At 45.0% G+C, this 25,800-nt stretch overlaps 1 protein-coding gene across 1 annotated transcript in view; it reads right to left on the bottom strand.

Moving 5' to 3' along the window:
- LOC104496901 (calcium/calmodulin-dependent protein kinase type 1D) overlaps nt 1–25,800 on the bottom strand; it is a 191,523-nt gene that overhangs the window by 20,392 nt on the left and 145,331 nt on the right. The window contains exons 5-7 of the mRNA XM_010140091.1: nt 20,096–20,234; nt 15,722–15,848; nt 7,031–7,106 (exon numbers count right to left, since the gene is read on the bottom strand). Coding sequence (XP_010138393.1) covers nt 7,031–7,106; nt 15,722–15,848; nt 20,096–20,234 — 342 coding nt within the window. The remainder of the gene's footprint in view (nt 1–7,030; nt 7,107–15,721; nt 15,849–20,095; nt 20,235–25,800) is intronic.

Genomic DNA, 25,800 nt, shown 5'->3' with positions numbered 1-25,800 from the left:
GCTCCTCTGCATGGCTTGAGTGTCTCCACATATCTGGGTTATCCACGTCTGTGTTTGGGAGACCACTGCAGCCCATCACAGGGGTGCGTGGTGGAAGCACTGATGTACAAGGAGTCAGGGTCATGCAGGAGGATGCCAGAGCTATGGCACAGGGCAGAAAACAGACCCTTGGCACTGTTTTTCCCTTGCTGGTGAGAGCTTGAGAAGTGTTAGTCTCTGCTACAGGTCATGGGCAGGGACATCCCTCCAAACCAGTCCCCCATCTGAGAGCGGGCTGAGTGCAGGGCAAGGGCTGTTCCTGGCTCAGCCAGGGATGAAGATGAACCTCCTGCATAGGAGGACCCAAGGACATTACTCCAGGAGGCAAATTACTGAGCACCTACACCAGAAAGCGTGTAGAAGGGAGTAAGCTCCTTAGGACAGAGGGGGTGGCATGTGGAAGGTGGCACAGGGAGGGGTTGGAAGCAAAATGTAGGCTGTCTTGCTGTCCTTTCCCTTAAAGTCAGAGTTTAGGAAGACACTGAAGTTTTAATGTTACTTTAATGTTTTAACGTTACTGGTTTTGCGGTAAGGGATGGGAGAGCCCCAGTAAATTGGCCAATCATGCAATTTATGGCTGGAGGAAATCTTGCTGGACTTTCAGCAACTGGGCCACTTTCCAAAGTCCATGGAAAGCTTTTATTTAATTCTTACAGAACCCAAATCCCACCAACTTCATTTCCATCTGCTGGGACATTTCTGTGTGAAAAAAATGACCTCACTATCAGAGGTTCTGCTGCTTTTCTTTAGATATGCAGAAATACAAAAATAACTCCTCTGTCTTCAATGTGAAAATATCCTGCGTTGTCCTGGGGGAGCTTTAGACAGCTATTAGCTGTCATCATTTTCTCCGAGTTCCACCAAATAAAAGCTTTTCAGAATGATTTAGCGACCTTATCACATGAGCAACAGATTTTCCCTTAAACTCCTATTCCCAGTCTTGCCTTAAAAAGAATGGGATCCAGATAAGAAAAACACAGGTGGATGTACAAGAGAAAGATATCGCCAGAAGTCATTTCTAGAAGCCATCAGGACAGCACAAGAGGAATGCCAGGAACATCTTCTCCTCACCAGGCAGAGAAAGCAAACCTCTGCAAGCTCTCATTACACATCAGGATTGATACTAAAGGCTAAATAACCCACCTGCATGGTCAGTGTACAGCCTGTAACACAAGTGGCACTGGCGTTAGTTTTACAAACAAATTTACAGTGAGATTAGAGCAAAGAATTCAGTAAGTGCTCAAAGACCTGAGATGTATGACGTGGGAAGTCATCCGAGTGCTATTTATAATATATTTGTACGTATGAATGCATGTATTTGTAATACTGCACTCAGTTTTGGTCCCCACTATACAAAACCAGATGTGGACAGGCTGGAGAGGGTCCACAGAAGTGCCACAGGGATGACCAAAGGACTGGGAAGCTGCCACGCGATGAATGGCTGAGACATTTGGGGTTGTTCAGCTTTGAGGAACAGAGGCTTAGGGGAGGCCTTATCACCACGTTCCAGTGTTTAAAGGGTGGCTACAAAGAAGATGGAGACTCCCTTTATACAAGGAGTCACATGGAGAAGATGAGGGGTGATGGGTACAAGTTACTCCTGGGGAGATTCCAACTGGACACCAGAGGAACATTGCTCACAACAAGGACAATTAGCCATTGGAATAATGTCCCCAGGGAACTGGTGGAATCCCCAACACTCTTTTAAGTTTTGTCTGGGACACTTTTAAGATTTGGGGCACTTTTAAGATTTGGCTGGACAGGGTGCTGGGCCATCGTATATAGACTGAGCTTCTCCCCAAAAAAGTTAGACCAGATGAACCTTGATGGCCCTTTCAACCTCGTGTTCTATGATTATTTTGGAAACAGACTGTTATACTGGCTGACACCAACGGCCTCACGAAACCGTGGACAAGAACATATTAGCATGGGGAATAAAAAATAAATTAAGAAGCAAGCAATGAGGAGCAACCACTTGGGTATTCCTGGAGTTATCCCGAGCAATCCAACATGTCCATGTACCTTTTGCCACCACTAATTCTCCTTCCAGTACCAAACAAGTAAGTTACTCCTCACTTTCTTGCTTAGGCTTGTGTGCAATGCCAAGCAGGGTAGATGACTGACCAGCTTTTCCTGATGTATGACTCCAGGATGATGGTGGAAACTTCTTCTGGCATAATATACTTTGTACCACCCTTGGTCAATTCTTCCATACAAACATTATTGATGATTCATGCACATCTAACTGAAAATCAAGAGCAACTCAGCAGCAAAGTGTGAAAGTAATGACCCAAGATTTACCTCCAGCAATTCTCTTGGCCTGCCAGTGAACAGAATCAGAAGAAAATTCAGGGCAAAATGTGTTCAGCCTAGTGCCAGGGAGACAGGAGGTGTTGACTGTGAATAACCAGGGGCTGAGGCAGATCATTCTGTGGCCCTGGGTGCTTTTCCAGCTTTGGAACATGAACTTCCATTTTTTGCATATATTAATTGATCTTCATTATACCAGGCAGGCATGCAAGCGCTGTTTTAGCTCCCCAAGCTTTCCTAACTTCTCACGTGACCCAGACAGCTCCAAAATCCTGATGCTGGAATCCGGTGAAGACTCTTGTTGTTCTTATGCTTTACGTTTTTAAGCTGAACATGTACCAAAACTATCTTGTGATAAGCAGAAAGCTGAGCCCAACAATGACGCTGTTTCAAATTGAGAAATATTGCAAGTGGAATAACAGGAAATTTCAGGCTGCTAAAATTAGTTTGTGTGAATAACGACTTCTCATGCAAAACAGATTTTGATAAAAACTCGGCTGGTGCAGCCCGTGCAATCTGGCTGTCATTAACAAGAACCATTAGAGACTGGCACTGGAACAAAGGTATTCTTTCCTAAGACATCCCTCACCTTGCATATCACCGAAACAAATATTTGTCTAGAGCGTTGGTGCCACAGGAACAGCTTGTTCTACCCGTGTCATAAACTGACGGCTTTCATGTGAGACTGAGCTTGTGTCTGGAGGCACTCAAATCACTTGCAGTAACAATAGCTCAAAGCATCTTTAATTTATGCCTGGCTTCTGTGTTGGATTCCCCTGAGTTTCCATCTTCTGAAATGACAACAGTCTGTTCAGAGTGGCTGTGAGGATTCGTGGGAGAGGAGGGAAGGCGATGCAGGATGATGTGCTTGGATTGCCCTGTGCGTAAATAGGTCTCTGACTGGTTTGGGCATGTGCAAGTAGCTCCAGCTGTGCTGTCTGTGGAGCTGGAAACGGTGTATCTGGATGGGTGTAGTGATATATGGGAATCGATAACTCCTGCTCAGGGCGGGATTAAGCACCAGCATTGCACCAGGGTGGCTCTGCTGCTGGTGCTCGTGGCCTCTCAGCACCATGCCGCACTGTGAGCACGCTGGCTCTGCTACCGCCGCTAGTGCGGCTCTGCTGAGACAGCAGAGCTGCATGTTAAACCTGTGCCCGTCGCTGGTGGTATCAGAGGCCCCAGCAGGGCTACTTCCTTCCAGCTTAGGAAAGGACCCCTCTTCCTCTCTGTCTTTACTGTTCCTCTGACATCCACTTTCTTACGAAGCCACAGCTGCAGTTTCTGGCTATTCCTGGAAGCAAGGATGAGATCCAGTTCACGATTAGAACACGTGAGCTGTGGGCTGGGTTTCTACACTCCCATTGCAGTTGAAAGAGATGGAGTCAATGAATACTGGAGAGTGATGCAAATGTACCATAAAGCCTGGAGGTGAGGCAGCGTACTGCTGCCTCCCACCTGCACCCTCCTTCTTCCTGCTCTCTGAAGCTGGTACTCATCAAAGTACTACAAAAACAACAGAAAAGACTCCACCTGATCGTCCTGCTGTGGCTGGCAAGGACTGAAAATGCCAAAAAACCCAACCCCTAGGCCTTCCATACCCAGGTTTGCTTGTGGAAAATGGTAAGCGTGGGCCAGCACACACCATCCTTAACTGAGAGAGCACTGGGGAAGGACATGTGAACAGTCCTGAAGGTATTTTGGCACATCTGCTGACTTCCTCGCTGCTGTAGCGTGTCCAGCTGGGCTTTGCCAGAATCAGCACTGTTGATTTTTGCTTTGTTATGCAAAAGCTTTTTGCATCCTGCTATTGATGGTTGCTCCAAGACAAATCCATCCTCCTGCAAAGTTTTGTACTCAACAAGTTTTCAAAAATTCACGTTGATTGGAAAGCCAGTCATAAAGCTAATGTTTTTAGGCAGGGCTTTGTTTTAAATAAATAAACACATGCACGAAGAAATAAAGCTTTCCTATGCTTTCTTAATATAAAAAAGCTATTTTGAGTAGCATAAAACTTAGGCTCAAGACTAAATGAAAATGTAAAGAATGAACATTGCACGCAGTGGATAACACAGCAATGAGGTTTGCCCTGGCAAAAATATTTCTACGACATCATCAAAAAGTTATTCATGTTGACAAGCCATGAAATATTTGCACAAGGAAAAAAGGAACAAAGTAGGAATGCTTTAATGCTGTGCCTCATCAGAGCTGCTTTTTCCTTCAGTCTTGTATAACTGTGACAGTTGTGTAGAAGGGAAAAATAAAAGGACAGTAATGCTGGCAAGAAAAGACATTAATTTCTGTGGCAGTCAACAGCTATACAGCAGCTCTGTGCCCTCTTGCACACAAGTGCTCTGCGTGGCCACCCTGAGTGAGCCCACGGAAAAGCCTGATCTCCTTGAAGACCCACACGAATAGCTCATGCTTCAACGTCTGCTAGGCTGGGCAGATGCAACCTGTGCAGCTGCTGAATGACACGCATGGACTCACGGACCCGAGCCCTGAGCACAGACTACCTCGTGAAGACAGGCCCCTAAGCTAGAGGGTGTCTTCCTACAGGTTCCCAGACCACTAGTTCTGCATCTCCTTCTCAACCCAACCTTCAGCAGTGATTTCATATACTCATGCACACAGAGCTGGATTCAGATGGTGGTGCCCAGAAATGTTATGAATGCCTTTCTCTGGACAGCACTAATGACCCCTGTAACCAGGGTATCCCTGCGACCACAGAGGCCAAGACATCTGTCCAGTCCTCCCAATTATTGGTGCAGGGGGTGGCTTACCTACTTTCATGGCTCAAGCACTGAGGGTGCACCCGTACCTAGAGAACTGGCTGCCCCTTTCATGGAGACAAGTCTGGATATAAGAAAAAACCTTTTTCTCATGAGACAGTCAAGCAGTGGAACATGTTGCACATAGACCTTGTGCAGTCTCTCTCTTCAGAGGATTTCAAGACCTGACTGGATAAAGCCCTAGGCAACTGAGTCTGGCCTCACGGACAGGACTCCTTGAGTTTCCCTCCCATCTAAACTGTCCTAAAAAGCCTTTGTGAAGAGGGATGGCAGGTACTGAATGAGGACAGGCACTAAATCTCCATAAACATACGAGTTCTGAGATCTGCCCACCACTTTGGAGAATGCACAAAACTCCTGGTCCTGTAGGTGTCTCAAGGGACAAAACCCTACTCCTTTTTGAGCAGCAGTTAGCCCCGTTAGAGGAGCAAAACTCAGCCAAGAATGCAAAGGCTTAATAGAAGCGTGACAGAACTGACAGGGCACAAACAAGCTCACCCTCTTCTATGGGACCTGATGGTTGGATGTATTTAGGAAAACAATCACCCATTTTCAGTAAAAATCTCAATACCTTGTATTATGTTTTCATGAGAATATTTCACTGCAGTATATGAAAAGCTCTTCCACCCTTAACTTCCTCTGTGCCTTTCCCAGGGAACAAGCAGCCATTACAGTGATGCCTGGACAATCAGTGGTGGCCATTCAGGATGTGTCTGTGGGCACAACGCTGTGCTCTGTGAACGTGGTCAAATTTGTTTCTTGTCAAAGCTAATATGAGCTAATAAAGCTAATATGGGAGGTAACAACATCACTAATGTCAAAACCTGGACCAGCCCATACAACTGGACATGGTGTTGTTCAGGTGAGAGCAAGGCTTTTGGCTTTTGAAGGGTTGTGGTTCATTTCCTACCACTTCTGCTCAAATTTCGGCCTTTATGTAACTGGGAGGTGTCCAGGATTCATAGAATCAAAGAATCACACAATCATCTGGTTGGAAGAGACCTTTAAGATCATCGAGTCCAACCACTCCTGCTGCACTGTCAGGTCCCTAAATCACGACCCTTGGCGCCACACCTATATGTCTTTTGAACACTTCCAGGGATGGGAACTCCACCACCTCCCTGGGCAGCCTGTTCCAATGCTTCACAACCCTCTCGGTAAATTTTTCCTAATATCTAACCTAGATCTCCCCTGGCATGACCTGAGGCCATTTTCTCTCATCCTATCACCTGCTACATGAGAGAAAAGACTGATCCCAACCTTGCTACAACCTCCTTTCAGGTAGTTGTAGAGAGTGATAAGCTCTCCCCTCAGCCTCCTTTTCTCCAGACTAAACAGCCCCAGCACCCTCAGCTGCTCCTCGTAGGACTCGTGCTCTAGACCCTTCTCCAGCTTTGTTGCCCTTCTCTGGACACGCTCCAGCACCTCAATGTCCTTCTTGCAGTGAGGGGCCCAAAACTGGTCACAGTACTCAAGAGGTGTCCTCACCAGGGCTGGGTACAGGGGGACAATCACTTTCCTGCTCCTGTTGGCCACATCAGTGCTGACACAAGCCAGGATGCTGTTGGCCTTCTTGGCCACCTGGGCACACTGCTGGCTCATCTTCAGCTGCTGTCAAGCAACACCCCCAGGTCCTTTTCCACTGGGCAGTTTCCAGCCACTCTTCCCCAAGCCCGTGGCGTTGCAGGGGGTTCTTGTGGCCCAGGTGCAGGACCCGGCACTTGGTCTTATTGAACTCCATACTGTTGGCCTTGGCCCATCAATCCAGCCTGGGTCACAAGTGTCAGAGATTAACTTTTTTGGCCCAGACTAAGTGGGTAACTATATGGTGGGAGAGCATGGTGCAGGTCCCAAAGCTGCCTGTGACTGAAAACCCAACAGATACTCACAGGATGTATGCGATGACCCCAATGGACCAGCAGTCCACGGCTTTGCTGTAGGGTTTCTGGGCCAGCACTTCAGGAGCTGAAAACAAAGCCAAACAAGCACGTTACAAGACCAAACACTTGAATGTGGTCAAGAGATAGGACTCTGAAACTTGAAGCACCCTGAGACCTGGTGTTACCCTCCACCTACAGCCCTTGCTTTTGCAAATATCTTGATGTTTTTGAAGCTCATAATCGTACAAAGAAGGATAACTCCTAAAGTGGAGCAAAATCCCCATTTTCTGACTCCAAGGACAGAAAACAAACCAAAACACAGAAAAATGCATGAGAAGAGGGCCATCACCTCCCTCTGTGAGGAACTTCAGGGGAGCTGGAGGAAAACAAGGCTGAGCTTTGCACTGGAGCTGCACTGCATCATGCTGCCAAACCAAGGATTTCAAGAGGCCACTCAGAAAGTGCAGCATGTCAGGGAGGAGATAAGCTCCATCTGCAGGAGAGGAAGGAGAGCTGTCACCACCCCTCCCAACAGCTGCATCCCAAAGTCTGCTGCTTGTCAGAGTCAGAGGGAACCATTTGTCCTCCTGCCTCTGGGAACAGAGACACCTCAGAGGGAAAACCAAAAAGTACCAGGAATTGGACACATGCAGAAAGGAACTGAACCTTCTGCCTCGAGCCTTCAGCCAGCATAGTCTTTTGCTAGAAGTGTGACCCTAGGCATTTGTCTGCTTTCCCATCTTACACCAGTGAGAGTTAAAAAGGTGCATTTTTTTATTTGGGAGCCTGGAGTATTATGATTTCCCTGTTGAGACCTTTCAATGCAAATGCTTTAACCTAAATTTTAAAACCCTGTGACTCTTAATCTTTTTCATGTAAAGAAGCTTTTGCTTTTTTCAAAGCAAAATGTCCACAATAATGCAAGAGATCAGCGATTGTGGCATTCCTAAAGCAGAATTGCCGCATTGGGTTTTAAAAAGCACAGTAGTTCCTCTGAGTACTTCGGATTTCGGATGCTGCAAAAAAGTCATGAAGGGCCAGGTCCCAGAAAAAATTTTTCTTTGGGGTTACATCTTCTTCTGCTAGGAGTCTTCCCAACAGCAACGCAGTTAGTTGTGTGAAGAACAGCAAAAAAATTGTGAAGCACATAAATGTATCGAAACTTGAGCCTCACATCTAGTTGTACATCAGCTTTGGTGTACTGGTAAGGACTCTTCGAAGTGTTCTTCTTAAGCTACGTAAGTCAACAAAACTAAGGTCAAAACTTCCAGGAAACAATAATGAGAAACAGAAAAGACCTCCTGGTGTTTGGGCATGAGATCTTATAGACAAGATTGAAGGGAAGACAGTGCTTGAGGCAGATGAGGGCATCCAGGTTGCGTTTCCACAAGCAGCAGAACGATGGAAATGGTCAAGTCACACTGGGGACACGTTGTAAAAAGGAAGAAAATCCAGGGGAGTGTGGGTAAAAATATAGAAGGCAGCCAGATCATGAAGACTCTTGAAAAATGGGATATGCCCCAATCAGCAGCACAGCTTAAATATTACTGTAATCTTCAAGTCATCCAGCAAACTGGGACCACTGCAGGTATAAGAAATTCAAACGATGGTTCTGTTCATATATTGCTAATCCTAACACGGTGTTGCAATATGTGAATACTTCAACACCTATCCACTAAGTGCCAAAGGAGGTTTCTTTCCATCGTACCTAACACGAATGGCTCCTAACCTGGCCCTAGGTGCTTGGGAGAAGCCTGCATCCCAATTCTGAGAAGCCCCTGACTCCTTTCCAGGGCATGGGCATGCTGCTGTGGTCTACCAAGATAAAGGCTAAAATGTTCTTGCTACGACAGAGGATGGAGCTGTGGAAATATAAAAGGCACCTACAGCTGGCGCTCAAAACGTAACTCCTTTCCCAACGGCTGGGTTAGGGTCTGTGTGTCAGGTTGGTGCTAGTCAGTCCCGTGGGGGTGAATTTGAAGACAAACTCGGGATAAAAGAACAAAGCATTGGAAAACCATCGTATCTGGCCTGCCACAGCCTTCCAGGAAACCTGGCAAGTGGGGACAGTCTGGCAAATTTACATTTCTCTTGTATAAAACAGTTGTTCCTCAAAGCTGCTCAAGACAACCTTCCCAGACAACACTTGGGTCCCTTCATCTGACTCTTTCCTTCCCGATTAATCAAAATTTACCTCCAAGATTTCCTCTAAAAAGAATCTTTTTTCAAAAGGTGCATCAAATAGGGTTTGTGAGACTCAGTTTCTTTCCTTGTTCCATCCCTTGTGACTGAATTTTGTGACAAAATATGTGGAAGAAGGGAGTTAATTTCCCCTGTCCTTAGGTGATTAGATGTTCAGGCCTTCCAAACTCCCAATATTTGATTCACGTATCTCTTCTACCGTTGACTGTCTGCTTCTGTGTGCATCATTGTCAAGACTGGTAAACATTATACATCTTATATCCCCCAAAGAAAATACTATGCAAATGGCTCTAAGCACCACGGATCCTAGTGCGCTCCTGACATTATCCAGATATGCCACGTTAACATAACAGAAAACAAATCTGAGATAGGGGGGATGTGAACTGTATAAAGATTCTCCCTCTTAAAACATCAAAGCTGTGCTGGGCATTTCTCTCTGCCTTAAAGCAGTGAAGAGCACTGATACCAGACAGTTGCTGCTGCAGCTGGTGGCCATGAAGCAGGTAAGAACACTACAGGGTCAACCCCAAAGCAAACGTGAGTCTATTACCTCACCTTTGGTACCTTCCACGAGAACAGCAGGAGGTTTAAATCATTATTGTAAGGCCAAATGGCTGGTTTTGACTTTTGTTCCAAGGAGCAGACATGCAACGGGAATAGGCGAACATAGCCAAGCATCATCTGTCTCTGATGTGTGGAAAAGCCAGAAATACTTAATGAGCTAAAAAACAAGTCAGAAGAGCTCTCAGAAATGACGGTAGATTAGTGCCAAGAGGCAAAAGCAGGACACACAATGTAAAAAATCCAAGAGCTGACGGCACTGAAGGATCAACACAGACGGCTGAGGAGACAAAACAGCAGTAAGAAGGCGGCGAAAGTCAAAGCTCCTATTTCTGATGCTGGGGAAATGCCAGCTGAGCAAAGGCTTCCAGTATCGCACCTCCCCAGGGAATCACTGCGGGCTCAAATGCTACACCACAGTCATCCAGAGACAGGGAAGATAATGAAACAAACCCGGACTCTTCCTCCACATCCAGGAACTGTGTTTCAGGCCAAGTCAGCGGTGCCACCAGCAACATGTGGCAGATAAAATGTTGTGTAATGGTCCCAGGGCTTCATCCCACCTGTAGGGACATGAAGATGTGCTTCCCAGGCCACATGATCTGCTGGTTTACAGTTAGGTTTGTTTTGGTTTGGGTTTTTTTAGTTATGTTTTCCTTTTGGTAAGAGAAAAAATTAAAAGGCTTGTTTCAAATGGAGGTTTTAAGAAAAGGTACAGAAAGGGACCGTTTGGAAACCTTTCAGAGCACTATGCCATTACCCCCAGTGAGCGCAGCTATGCTACAAAGCTCCCTAAAAATGCAACTGCTGGGTGCCAAAACCAGCAATCCATGTTCTTGCAAAGAACAATCCTCAAGCGATGAGGATTGCTCTGATACTTTAAGCCTGTTGAACAAATTGTACAAGTTAGGAGTGTGCCTGTTCTTCACACCAGCCTCATACTTAAAAGCGATCTGCCTTCACTCCCATGATGATGCTACTCCCAGCAGATTTTGCTGTCTCACGAGAACTCAGTCTAATGCTAGTTTCTGTGGTTTATACGGCTTCCCACAAGCTGCCTGCCATAAGGAACAAGGCATTTGAACAACGGGTGATGGTTCTGGAGATCCCTACGGGCATAACAAAGCAGCAGGTTGCTGCAAATTTGGGGCAAATAGAAAGATCTAAATAGGGTTAAAATAACCAGGGATTTTCTTACACTGGGCACAGCCCAGGGACACAGCTCAGCTGACCAAGCAAACTGGTGCAAACCGGTACTAGTAGTTCAGCTGGTGACTATTTTCCATCACATAGGTGGAAATAAAGAAACGCCTGCTTCCCAATACTAAACTGGTGTTCAGGAATTCATTCCTGATTTTGGTAACATAGACCCAGGCTGAAAGTAAAGAAGGGGAAACATGAATGGGCTGCACAGGTACAGGATGGCCGGGAAATCTGAGAGGGAAGGTGAGAAACAGGCAGAATTTGTAAGGGACTCCAAAGGGAGATATTGCCAGCCCCATTGCCTAGGACTTTTGAAGGTACCACCTCAAGAAGATGGATGGAGAGGAACAACCCTGCATCACTGAGAAGATGGTTGGGTGCACAAAGGGCCAACCCAGCCCCTCTCCTGAAGCCAAAGATGGAGCAAAAGCAATGTGAGCTCCTCTGCTGCCATACAAAGTGTTTTCCTCACAGTGCAATCAGGCTAAGAAGCACATGGAGCAGCTTCGCCACAAGACTAGACTCCCTCTTCCACTGACTCCTGGGACAAAACCAACTTCCTTCCCTCGTTCACACAGTCTTCCAGTGTTCATCTTATTCCAGTTGGCCAAGACTTTGAAGTCTGGGGCTGTTTCTGAAGGACAGCAGGGTTTCAGCACAGTGTGGCTGGCTTCTCGTGCTCCTGCTGTCCCTATTTCACGTTGCTGGGTTAGATTTAGAGAGCTGTCATGGAGCATAACACACCTACAACAACACGCAAGCAAACCCCATTTCAGGATACAGCAGTGGAGCTGGACAATCGCACTGTCATGAGCTCGTGCCTGAGCAAACCCTGGTGAGAGCTTTATTTTTACTTTATTACTCAGGTTACTGCCTAAACAACTCCTGAGGCTGCTTTTTGCTAGAAAGGATATTCCGAAGGTTTACTGAATATTTTCAAACCTTTCACTAAAAGGATATCGAATAAGTCAAAATTCAACACGGAAATCTATGGCTTACTTAAACGCTTTGGTCTTGCTCAGGGCTAAGACAAACGCATGGCTTTGATATGATCTGAAATTGCTACTGGATTTCTGGCAGAGCTGAGAATTATGGAATAACCTTTCATAAAAGCACTGCAGAAGATAAAAACAGCAAGTGAAGTGGGGTGTGCAGGGACCAACCACACATCCAGGGTCCAGCCCAAGATCTAAGACAGGGAAATACAAGGAAATCGTACTTGAAGTTGGTTTGAGACTCAGAGCAAGAATTTTAAACCTCACTAGGATTAAGATATTAGCCGCCACGAACAGAGTTCATAATTCACTTCTGCAGAAGGAGATCAGACTGTCCCGAGACAGGCTTTCTAACCATTTTTCCAAACTTTTCAATGCTCCTAAGTGTCTTGCAAGCTTAAGTCTCATCTGCCGAAGTAACCAAAGCTTTTGAGAGACCAGCTCTCATCAGAAGTCACACAGTGAGACCTAATTCCCAAACAGCCAAGATCTCTTTAGAGGAACTTGCTAAGTGATTGGAGTCACCTCCTGGTGAGTGCTCAACTTGACACACCTCAAGGATGACTCATTTTCACGCAGTTTTGAACAACTCTTCATCAAACCCAAATTCTTATGAATGGTCTCAAGCTGAGCAGCCCAGATCTATGATGTTTAAAATGATAAATCACTAGTGGCTTATATAGATCTTGGCCATAATCACACAGATCACTCATGGCTTTGAAAACACCACTTCTCCAGTTTAGATCATGGGGTGGGATCCATGCAAACGAGTCTCCACACCTAAATAGCAATGAAATAAATAAGCCACACAAGCAGCCTTACATTACCCAGTTTAGGTGCTGTCTAAAAACTGGCTGTCTAGTCCCAGCTCACCACCTAGACTCCTTCTTTAAGAAATGGAGAGAGAGATAAGTGGATGAGAAAATGGAAGACCTTCTCATTAGAAGAGGTTGCATTATCAGACCCCCTCTTCAGTAAGTAAATATTTAGACTTCATTTTAACAAAAATGGCTCAACTAATTAGGTTTAATTATCCTAACCTTAATTTTTCCACCATAGGACAAAAACCTCTGACAAAACTCCTGAAGGAACAAGATCTCTGAATTGTTGACAGTAACTCTATCCATGAGGCAGAGCCTTAAAAGCTAATGCACTACTGGTTATGTACATTTAATATATACTCTAATTCGATACGTAATAGTCCAATTTTCAGAAAGAAAACTGGTATTTACTAAGAAGTCTAATTATAATTACACTCCCTTATTCAGTGAATTCCTGAACTACATAAACAGGAATTTAGTGTCTTGGGTACCACTTGTTCCTTGGAGATGAAACTAAGAAAAGCTGAGTTACAACCGGAAACACAAAGAATTGAAAGTATATCCTAACCTGGGAAATTAGACAGAAATGACAGGGCTGCTTGCACACTTGCAAATACTCGGGTGGTGGACATGAGCCAAGATCAAGTCTGTTACCCGTCAGAAGCTTGTCCAGCACTTTGCACAGCTGATCCAACTGGATCCATTTCTGGGATGAAGTATAACGAGTAGCACAGGCTAATGACCTCTTAACGGAGCCCTGGGTGCCTTTGACATGTGACACGTGCCTCATGTTTTTCCAGTAATTTAAAAGCAAAGTGGTTAAACTGACAAAAATTACTAAATCCTCATAAAAATCTTTGAAAATGGGGTGTTGTGCATATTGTTACAGAAAAGCACCAGGAAATGTGTTGCAAGTGACAGACCCCTGAGTGTTACTTCAACCCCAGGTAAAACAACTGGAAAAAGAACAAAAAGAGGTGGCAGACAGGACCAGTACAGTGGCATGTGTCTGCCCCCATGGAGATGAGGACATGTATCCATGTTGTGCCATTAGGGTGAAGGACTCTGACATTTGTTTGAGTGCATTAGGCAGGTGCTGCAAATTGGAGTGATGCTGGAAGGCAGGAAAGCTTTTGGGTGGGGACAAATTGCAGACCACGTATGGAGAAGCCCTGTCATCAGGTATGACACTGCTGGAGGCTCATTTGTGGGCACCACCACAGTGACCAACAACAAAAAGTTTCTGAGCTCTGAAAATGTTGTCTGGGCAACAAATTATATTAAAAAAAAAAAAAGCAACACTGAAGAGGAGCTGTCTCCCATGCAAAAAAGAAATGGAACAAATATTTAAAGAGGTTTTCTTCATGAGAAAGGGGAAAAAGTCCTGTCAGCACTTCAGAAATAAATGGCCCTGACCTCTTGAACTGTGATGAGTAAATCCTGCATTCAGTAAGGTAACAACAGGCCTGGAGGCACTTGTGTAGCTATCAGTGCCCCGACCATGAGTAATGAGAGCTCTCAAACATCCCTCCAAGCACTACAATTCGTGTCACACGCTCCAGAACTTCCTCTCCAAAATAGCAAGTTTTCTTATGTAAATAGCTACGCTGAGAGGCTATACGAGATCACTCAGTGCCCAAACAGAGTCGCGCTCCCTCATTTTCATCAGCAACTTCAGCAAAAATCATCTGAGCTTCCCCGTGTCTGGCAGACTTATTCGAGTCAGTGTCCATTTCAGAGCAAAATAAAACACGTTAATTAAGGATGGGATTGCTGACAGTAAAAATTATGAAAATTGCTGTCTTGGCTCAATTGCTGCTAGTGCTTTGGAAGAAGATTTCCAGTCTGGTGTGATTACACAAGACAACTGTACTGACTCATACATCTTAAAATAAAGAAAGGATGGGCTGAGAGCTCACCATGGGAAACCAAAGGATTCTGTTCCCTTTCCTGATGTTATCAGGATAGAGTGTGATCGTGCAGCATGAAGATAACACTCAGAAAAAGGTATTCCTGGGACGTATCTGAATCACTGTGTCATAACAGCATAATCTGCTTGAGTTTTCATACTGTGGTATGAAAATAGGTGAGGTGGCAGCAAAAAGAAGCCTCTCTCTGACTGCTGGAAAACATCAGGTCTTTCCTGCTGGGAAGATTTGGGACAATCTATCCCCGAGGAAGCCACTGTCATTTTAGTTTCATGGATTTCATGGATAACCTCAGAGATTGATGTTACCATCCCAGCTAGGATCGTAGCGGGCATAGACTTGCTGGATCTGTCTCATGCATGAAGTGAGCCTTTTAAATAGTGTTTGCTCAAAGTGACCCTGTCATCACCTGCCAAATAACTCTCACATTCAGTTACTTGAACTTTCTTAAAAGGGTGGTGGTAAACACACTGCTAATCAGTAGTCTGGTACAATCACTACAGAATGGACAGAAGAGCAAAGAAAAAATGATAAGAAACAATTCGATACTGTCCAGGAAGGGTCGAGTATCTAAAGAGCTTTTGCATCCTGACATCTAGGAGTCTGTAACTTAACAAGGTTGTAACAGAGGATTTCTGAACATATCTGCACAAATGTAGCTCAGGGGAATCTGGCAAATGCCATGCTTTATGATTAAAAAAATACGTTGCATTAGGTAAAGCTTCTTGGATTTACAGGTGTTTGCGGAACTGATGCATTTGAGGATATTCTTCACATGCTCCTCATTTAGCTACAGGGAGTGTCTTTGAGGAAACTCATTCTGCAAAGGATTAAAATCATGACAGTGAATCCCACAAACCCTGAGCTGGATTCCAGGATCTGAAGCATTCGACAGATCCAAGGGAAAAGAGCACACAAATATTTCCTTTTCACTGTGTGTCTGTATTGCAGCTGGGAAGAGTGGATGGACAGTACAAGCAAACCTCTTACCAACGTAGCCAGGAGTCCCGCAGGCTGTGGACATCACGTCTCCTTTTCCCTCCATCTTTGACAATCCAAAGTCACTGATCATGATTTTAGACTCTTCATCCTGGCTGTAGTAAAGCAGGTTCTCAGGCTAGAAAGGAGGACAAGCAAAGTGGGTTTCAACTATGTAAGTCCAGTAACGATGTCTGTTGTTTGAAGCGTTGTATTTAACACAGTCTTTAGTTACATCATACGCTAATATTATTTGGTTCCCCGAACTCCTAAAGAGTTGATCTTGCAACCTGTATGGTGCACCTCTCCAGACTCCTGTATGGCAACTAATGGAAGAACCTGACACCTCGAGCTCTGAGTAACTTTGGAATAACAATCTTCCCCTTTGGCACTTCGAATAAGAACTAAGGGTTGTCCTTGTGAGATGTGTCTGACTATCATCACTTCAGAGAGATAAAACAGAAGGATTCATTTGAAGGCAGGTAAATACGGTAAATCCAGGTGTGTAATGAAAAAATTTTATACAGCATTTAAAAACAGAAAAAGGAAAGCCATACCGTTATGAGAGAGGAAATGCCTTTACAGCTAACAGACTTGAAGCAAGGACGTTTTAGCTAGAGCCAGTTACGAAAAAAATGCTACAGCACTAAGCACAGAGAAAAGAGTCGTTCCACAAAGCCCTGTGACTTTATACCAACATCAGGTGGGTTGGAGAGTCCAGCAAACCTCCCACTGCTACAGCACAGTCCTCCATCCACACGTTCTGAATGTACTAGCGCTACACAGCAAAGCTCTTGCTAGGGGTTGTGAGAGCACAACTCTTCCCTTATTTAATGTCTGGGCTCACAAAAAGGTCCAGCACCTGCTGGCACTCTGACAGCCTGGCTGTAATGGGGTGCCGCTGCACCACCTGGACCTTGGGATCTTCATCTATAAAACTGATGGATACCCAATGTTTCAACATAACCCCAGTGTAGACGTTTGCCCAGAAGCTGGTACAAATGCACGCCCGCATGAACATTTTTGTCTGTCAGTCTGCTGTGTGGTCCAGAAAATGGTGAGAAGCAGCTGTGGTCACACAGCATCACCAGAATTCTTGGGACTCATCCAAGCTTGGATTCGTAAGGAAGAGCCATTGCCCTGCAGCAGCACCAATATCTATCTTCCCTCCTCCATCCTGTAACCTCCTGTTCTGGGGAAAGCAGGGATGAAGAAACACTGGGGGCTGACACTGCCTCCACCCTACTCTGAGGTTCTCCTTTAGCCTCAAGATGAAGTTAAAGCACTTTCTGCTGCCTGGCCCCAGCGTGAAGCCATGTAGTGATGGCTTTATTCATGGGATGTGATGACCACGAGAAGATCTCCAAGGTGCATCCACAGCTGTGAGCCATCAGGAACTGAGGCAAAAAGGGAAATGAATCTGTTCATAAAAATAATTATGACATTGTACCACTTATGTTCCCTTCTCATGATGCCTCGTGAGTCCAGCGCTTTAACTGGCCTTTATAATGCTGACACTATTTTCAGGCACCAGGTGAGTCCGTATTATTCCATGGTCTGCCCTTGGTTGAAGCTACTCCTGATTTTAACCAGGGCTCTTCTGATCTGCCAAGGGGTTGCTAGAGCTGGTATTAAGGGAATGACAGATTTCCCAATGATTTCTGCTAACTCATCTCAGGCCCCCACTTATTCATATTTAGTAAGGCAAAAAATTCCACCCATTTAAAACTTAAACTTGTTTAAAACCTGTTTAAAAGAACTCTGGTTCTTCCAGCTGGTTAATTCAAAAAGCATTAACGAGATGGCTCTGTACCAAGTGGAGATGCTCGAGACTTCCTGTCCTTTCGTACACCCTGGACTTCCCTGGACTTCATCTGCTGCCATCTCTTGTTATCTGCTGCTGTGTTACTTAGATTAGAGACTTGGAGGACAGATTTGCTTTTCCCAGCTACAGCAAGTACTATTTTGGTATCTGAATAACACATAATTACAATAAATATTTGTTACAGATGGTTCAAGGGTTGTATTTTTGTAGAGTGGATTCTTTCCCAGAATTTCATTTTGGGGGATCACAATTTGAAACTTACACTTACCAAATGATATTTCGAGATCAGAAAAAGCCTTATTACATCCCTATTTTTGCCATCATGGTATGTTTGTGCTAACACGAATTCACAGCAGGTGTTCCTCATACACCATATTTTATGAGTCATTTTAACAACGGATACAGTACTGACAAAGACTTGCAAACAAAAAAAAAAAAGGAAGAGAGGGAAGAGGAGTTACTCTGCCCCAAAATACCACTGGAGAAGGTTGGTTTGATCTAAATCCATCATGCCCTTACATAAATCTGAAAGTAATCTGTACATTAACCCACTCCTCAATTACTAGATCTCATATTTTATTACAGGAACTTTTAAATAAGATTAATCCATTTTAAAGTGAGAGGTACAGCCTTCCTTTAAATTATTGACAGGAATATTAAGAGCTTGCACAATGGAGTATCTGGATTAAGAGGACTCAACATCCCTCCAAATTTGCTGGTGGCAAAGAGAAGCCTGAAGTTATTTCTGACAAACTGAATTTGGAAGAAAGCTGGTCATGTTAAAGTACTAAGCAATGCTTCTATCCTGAAATGTGGCAGAAGTCATAAATACGAGAATACTTGTCTGTACTTCAGTGTAAGAGCATGAAATGAATGGGACCTGGAGGCAACACATGAAGACTGTAGGAGATGGAAGACTCGCCAGTGCCACCTTACAGAAAACCCGTTATTTGGGACTGTTAGGACTAAACTGCACAACACTTGAGGAGGTAATATTATTTGTGGACATCAGTGGAGTCAAGACTTTGCCTTAAAAATCTGCCAAACCAATACTTTATGTGTTTCTGCTTTCTACTATTCTGCTTCATCTCTTGAAGCAATGATCGCAGGATGCTCACTTCTGGCAGAGGTGTACAGGACTGAGGCAGGTCCTTTGCAGCAGCAGGGTGTGGAAAAGCTTGCAATCCTACCGGAATGGCTCCCACACTGCTAAAAGATTCCCATCTGGAGTCAAAGAGTGGCAGAAGGAAACAGCTGCATCGAGGTTGTCACAAAACAAGACCATGTCTGCCTGCCTTGGGCACTGCTCCACCGCGGAGAACTGTGGTGCTGGTGGTTACACCCGTAACGGGCTCTATTTTGGCCCCACTGCATTGCATTTTGGGAACAAGCCTGTCATTTATTATTTTATATCACAGCACTAATTTTGAAGGAGTAAAAAAGCAAATAAATATTATCTGTCATCATAATTTTTCATCTTAAGGCGTAAGAGTCAGGTCACATTCCCGGCACTACAACCTTCGCTAAGAGGAGTTGCTAAAAATCACAAACACGCAGTTTAATAATAGACGGTATTAAAAGTACAATTAATTTTAAAATACGTTTAATAATTGTAAAAACCAAAAGGAAACCCCCCTTCTTTGTGGCTCTTGACTCTATTAATGTCCATTAAGCCTTACAAAACACAAGCCATTTAGCCAAACGCCACTCTCTTTCCAGGGGGACAATTCAAAGCCACAGCATCAACATCCAAGGAAGCTCCTGATTGGAGCATCCCTCCAAAACACAACCAGAGGTGTTACTTCATTCTACGAGTTCTTCAGTTCTGGCAGTAAACTTTAGGAGAAGTAACTAGCTCAGGAATGGAACCCACAGTTTTCTTTTGACATTTATATCTTTTCCTAATGTCTTCTATTAATTAAGATACTAAAGGTGGGGAGATTTAGCTGTGTTACAAAATCCAGGCCTTCCTGCTTATCTTAATGACAGTTTAATACATTGGAAGGAAACAAAACAGAAATAATGATTTGGGAATTTTTTACCAGAAAAGCTGAGAGGTTTTGATATGATAACATGGTACAACTGAAAGGAAAATTATCTAAAAACCACATTGGCACACAGTGTTCCTTAGAAGGATCCTTTCTGTTAACAGTGACTCCAAAAACACTGGTCCAAATGGCATGATAATTATTATTATTAGTTATTATTAAATAAAAGCAAACATATCACAGCAGATCTGTGAGACACCTCACAGCAGTAAACACATCCCAGCCGAGTTCCTTGTCTTCATGTAACATTGCAGGTCTTAATGAATGACTTTTTCCCCACATCATATGTGCAAAACTCCCATTGTAACAGCACTGATTGCAAACGCCTCATTAAACCTGATTACGATGGGAGGATACGGAGCCTTCAGAGCATCCCTGCTATGGTAAAACCTTCCTGAAACAGCCACTCCCAGTGGAGGCTGGACTTACACAGACACACACAGACTCAGACACACGTAATTACGCCACCTTCATTAACACTGCCCGGAGGACTGCGTCACGCTGCGCTCATACCTTGAGGTCCCTGTGCACGATGCCCATTCGGTGCAGGTAGTAGACAGCATCCAGGACCTGCCGGATCAGGGTGCTGGCATCCTTCTCGGTGTAGAACCCCTTCTCAACAATGCGGTCAAAAAGCTCTCCCCCAGACACTCTGGAAAACACAGTGGGATGAAGAAGTGTGAGGACATGCTTTGTGATGTGCTTTCTACCTCACTAAAAGATGGCCAAGGGCACGGATTAGCCACAGGCAGTCCAAGCACACATCGGTCTGGAGCTCTGGGGGCTCTCCCACGCCCACTGTCCCAGAAGCATTTGTCTTTGTTCTTCTCATAGTTCAAGGATCATGCCATAATGGAAAATAAAATCCATCCCACATCAGAGAGTGGTCAAAGACTCACTAGAACTTGCAGAGGGAAATCACAGCTACACCCCAGAAAGAGCCAGGGGAACAGACACGCTGTGTCACCCTAGTGAACTTTGCACGGGCGAATTTGGTCTGGCCTTCCCGCTGGTGCTGGCCCACCGAGGCTGTAAGGCTCCCTACTAGCATGATCCCTCGGGGTCCATTTTTCCGGCCACTGACGAAGGCCTGGGTTTTGCCCTGAAGGAATTGTTCCATTCTCCCTTCCCCACCGGCGAGTGAAGTGCTTACATTAATACCTGCCAGTACCTGTAGAGCACCGGTTTATTAAAGGACTCTGCATTTCTGGCAATGGTAAATGCTCTCAGAGCACCGCCCCACCCCTTTACTTGAACATGCGTGTTCATTTATCAGCAGCCACAACCCTTTAGGCAGCGCACAGCCTCTTCCTGGCACTGGTAGCAGACAGTTATTGATGAGGGAGACCAGATTATCAGCGCAATTAATCGCCAGATGACACAGATGGGGAAAAGATTCCACAAGTCAAAGAGGAAAGAAAACAAGACCTTGACATCCCATTATTTAATGTCTGCTATATTACGCTTTTCCTCTGCCCTGCTAGAAATAACACGTTCTCAACCCAATTTTAAATAAAAAATGGACACATTAAAACTCCCTGGAGGAGTATCTGGGGAAACAAAAGAGGAAAGAAATATCTGAGTAATTGAAATAATAAAACTGTCAGCAAAAAACTGCCCTAGTAGGGTAAATAAAAGACTTCCATTTTAACAAGGAAAACTCATTAAAAAAGAAAATGTATGCAATACATTTTTTCAGCAAGTTGCACCACTTAGCGTATCATAAATAGCACAGTAAAACTTCCTTTAAAAACAAACCTAATAAAGGGAAAATAATAAATGATTACAGTCATTAAATACATATGGGCTGGGAGCTTGCCGTTATATGAACACTAGGTAATTCAGCCACTCCAAGCAATAATTTGCTTGAATAATGCCATGAAGTCACTTCCTAGGAAAGTCTGGAGCGTGAATGGGAGAGAAAGCTACTGCTAAAAGTGAACACATTCAACTTTGAAAATGAAAAGCAACCTTGGAAGGAAAAAACATAAAGCAGATAATCCTCCTATTAAGTGCTAGGCAAACAAAGCAAATAGCTTGCTAAAATATCAGCATTAAACCGAAACTTTGCTGTAACAGCGAAGTTCACCCAGGGCCTGAAGTCCACCCAGCAGCCCTGGGGCTTGCTGCTGGCAGAGAGAGGCTGGGGCAGCACTGCTGGGACACTGGGGCAAGGGAGAGCCCCTGGTACCGTACCGAACTGGTGAGTCCATGACTCAGGGAAGGAGGCATGGCAGGGAGAGGTTGCAGTGGCAGTAGTGCCATCACACGACGACCTGCTCTGAGACGACACCCTGAACATTGCACAGAAAAACTTGAATTCACCCCCTTTCTTTCCTAGTTTCTCACAATAGGAGTTGCATTTCTCATATATATATGTAGATATACATATGTACATATACACGGGGTTGCTCCAGGCTCCTCTCAGCCCTACACCCTCTGCCCAACCCATGGCGTGCCTTGCCAAAGGAGAATGACACACCTCGGCCTCACCGTTCACTGTACCACATCTGGCTCCTATTAGCTGATTGACTTTTTATATTTCCAGTGCAGCCCCTTTGCTTCCCGTGGGTTAATTGCACTGAAAATTGAGCCCACGCAGTAATTAATCGGACTGAATTACAGCACATTTCCCCAGGAAAATGCAGCGCCTGCTGGTTTGCAGTTTTATAGTTACCTCGGTTATATTCAAGGGACGGCCGGCTTTAGTCGATACAGATTTACATCACGTGCTTTCCTGCACAAGGGCTCTCTCCTTTGGTGCTTGCAGAGAGCACGCTCCTACAAAATCTTTTTCATTCAAATCACAATGTGATTTTAATCTGTGCCAGCCCACTCCCTGCCCTTCTTAAGCCGCATTCTTTAATCAAAAGCATCTTAGTCAAATTTAGTCCAGTGGATCTACTGTACCCAGGCTCAATCTGTTCATAATTTTATTTCAACCCACGGAAAATATTTGCAACCTCTTAAATGATGCATTACAAACCAGAGCTTAATCCAAGGACTCAGGAGGAACAGCCGGTAACTTTGCAGCCACTTGCTTATTCAGTGTCAACAGCACCCCAGGTCCGCGCTGAGAGTGGAGGGAGCCGTGCTCCTGTTTATTCGTGTGGTGACTCTGTGTTATGGTACATGGGATTTGCTTTATTTGTCTGCACTCACCCAGAGTCTCCTGGTGTGGGCAATAGTCGTGGCTGTGTTTCACCTTCCAGGGATGCTCTGCAACTCAGCACCCAGGGCCACGGATACTTTCCACACGGAGCTTCTGTCCGTATGGCTTTTCTCCTCCAAAACAGGGTTAACTCAACTGTAATGACATTGGGAATGCTGCTCCCAGTATGGTGCCCAAGGACTGACGTAAGTAAATGCTGTTCCAGGAGCAAACCAGCAAGGGCAGCTGAGGGAGAGCATCTGAACTCTGAACTCATGGTGGAGATGTGGCCTGTTCGTCTAAAGCTGGTCTTGATCCCAGCTCCCTCTGTCCTGCTGAGATGGGACTTGGCTTCCTGCTCTGAACAGACCTGAGCACTCACAAAGCGCTGCTGCATTTTGTTTGTTTCAGTCTTTATCATTCTGGGATAATTTAAAAAAATACATTTTTTAATGCCAGCACCAGCATTGTCCCCTCTATGGCAATACTGAGCAGTGCACAGGAGGCAGAGTTGAAGCTGCAGGCAGTAAGAGTAGAACTAGGTCTTTGTCTTAAAGAAATTTAAGACAAAATTTTCTGACCAGAAAGAAAGGCTAGGAGGGATTTCTCATTAGTGGAAGCGGACTGCTCCCGTCTCACAGCTGGCACTGGCTCACAGAGCTGGACACTGTCCCAAACAACAGCACAAGGAACCTTTCCCCCCTGCTGATTTCGGTCTTGGTTCCCGGCAAAGAAGGAATCAGAGAAGTTGCCAAGTGCAGTTACTTGAAAAGTCTCTAACCCTGGGAACAGCTCAAGTGTCACGCTTCCATCCACAGTAGCGTTAGCCCTGCCCAGGGACTCGGAGCTGGGCAACAGACAGCAAGAGGCTGCAGCTGCATCTTCTGTAGGGACGTCTGCTGGGACCATCTGCAAGGTGTGGGCAGCTCCATTCCTCGGTCCTTGCTTGACCACCAAACAAGGAGCTTCGTTCACCAAGCAGCATGGGGAAAGGCCAGTGTTTTGAGAAGGAGCTGAGCTAGGTGTCCACATCACACGTGTCACCTCAGCATATGCCCTGCCTGCCTCCAGGAACACAGGAAACAATTTCAAAACAATGCCACAAAGATTCATTTAGTTTAGAATGAAAAAAACCCAACAAATCCAGACATAAATAAGAATGATTTTCACTTGTACTACATCTTTTACATGAGGCCATGTGCCTTTAGTACATATTACTGACTATCAACTTGAGGAAGGCCAGAATAAACATTATTTCCATTTTCTCCTTGCAGGAAATAGAGAAAGACAGAAACTCTCCGTCTTGATCCAATGAAAGAGCCAGGACACACAGCGCGGTCCCCTTCCACAAACTACCCCGCTAAGAATCATAGAACCATTTAGATTGGAAAAGACCTTTAAGATCATCGAATCCAACTGTTAACACTGCCAAGTCCACCACTAATCCATGTCCCTCAGCACCACATCTACATGTCCTTTAGATACCTCCAGGGATGGGGACTCCACCACTGCCCTGGGCAGCCTCTTTCAATGCTTTATAGCCCTTTCAGTGAAGAAATTTTTCCTAATATCCAACCTAAACCTCCCCTGGTGCAACTTAAGGCCATTTCCTCTCTTTTATCTCTTGTTACTTGGGAGAGACCAACCCCCACCTTGCTACAATCTCCTTTCAGGCAGTTGTAGAGAGTGACAAGGTCTCCCCTCAGCCTCCTTTTCTCCAGGCTAAACAACCCCAGCACCCTCAGCCGCTCCTCATATGTCTGGTGCTCTAGACGAGCTTCGTTGCCCTTCTCTGGACACGCTCCAGCACCTCAATGTCCTTCTTGAAGTGAGGGGCCCAAAACCGGCCACAGTACTCAAGGTGTGGCCTCACCAGTGCCCAGTACAGGAGGACAATCACTTCCGTGCTCCTGCTGGCCATACCACTGCTGACACAAGAAAGTCTCATTGCCACCAAAACCCAGTTTGAAGAGGAGCAGTAGGACACAACTTGACCATATGAAGAAAAGACTTCATCTGCGGCTCTGATGGGGAGATGCAGAGCGCATTCTGGTTTCACAGTTTCCTGAGGTAAACGCATCTGGATCTAGTGCCTGATGCAGATGATGCAAATGTTTCAGAGGATCTAGCCTGGTGCTGGAGTTTGCAATAACTCCTCCAGTCCTCTTGTCTGGCATCAGCTATAGAAAGTTTGCTCAGCTCTAATGAAGGTGAACAAGGAAACAGAGACAAATCTTACAAACAGAATCAGTGGATTCTATCGTATATTTTCAGTCTTTTCTTTCCCTGGCTGGATCTGGGGATTTTACCTCTTGTTTCTTCCCAGTTTGGTGTTTAAAATGGTAGGTCCAAGCCTCCAGCACAAGCTGCCACACCAACTGTCTCGGTTTTTGATGGGTTTCAAAAAACCGAAAATGCCAATGATTTTGTGCACATGGATGAGCTACCTCATTATCTGGACTCCGTGTTGGCTGAACATCCGCACAGAGAGTAAAAAAGGACCTCAAAAGACCTCGCAACCGTCGTTAAAGGCAAAGGAGAGGTGACTTTAAAGGCGTCCTAATAATTATGAAGCCTCTGTTCAAGGGTTGAACAGAGTCACTTGTCACGACACAGTTTCTCAATTCTTGCAATTTCTAATTTACAGACGTAACTTGGGAGACATGAGGAAACGTTTCCGCATTAGTATTACACCTTTACTTTACATTAAACCATTTCACCATCAAGTTCATCAGGAAAGAGTCAAACAGACAAACAAAAAGAAAACAATCCCCACTGCAGGTAAGGAGAAAAGATGTGATTAACCTTTTTCTGAAGCAACTGACTCCTTGCCAGTACCATCAGGAGAGCAGAACGTGCAGTTTCAGAGAGACGCTTTAATTAAAGATGAGCGCCAAACAAAAACTCCCTTGTAATTTAAGGCTCCTAAACTCATAAACACAACTGAAGAGCCAGTCCCTCTGGATTTCTGGTGTGTTTGCCAGCAGTGTGAAACCTGCACCTGTGTGTTGCAGGTCACTCTACCAGATACCTGCCAACTCCCCCCGCCTGGCAGGAGATATCCCTA

This window comes from Buceros rhinoceros, unplaced genomic scaffold, assembly GCF_000710305.1.
Source record: "Buceros rhinoceros silvestris isolate BGI_N320 unplaced genomic scaffold, ASM71030v1 scaffold2297, whole genome shotgun sequence".
NCBI classification, from domain to species: domain Eukaryota; kingdom Metazoa; phylum Chordata; class Aves; order Bucerotiformes; family Bucerotidae; genus Buceros; species Buceros rhinoceros.
Note: the sequence above shows the minus strand (reverse complement) of the source record. Positions and strands in the feature narration are given on the sequence as shown.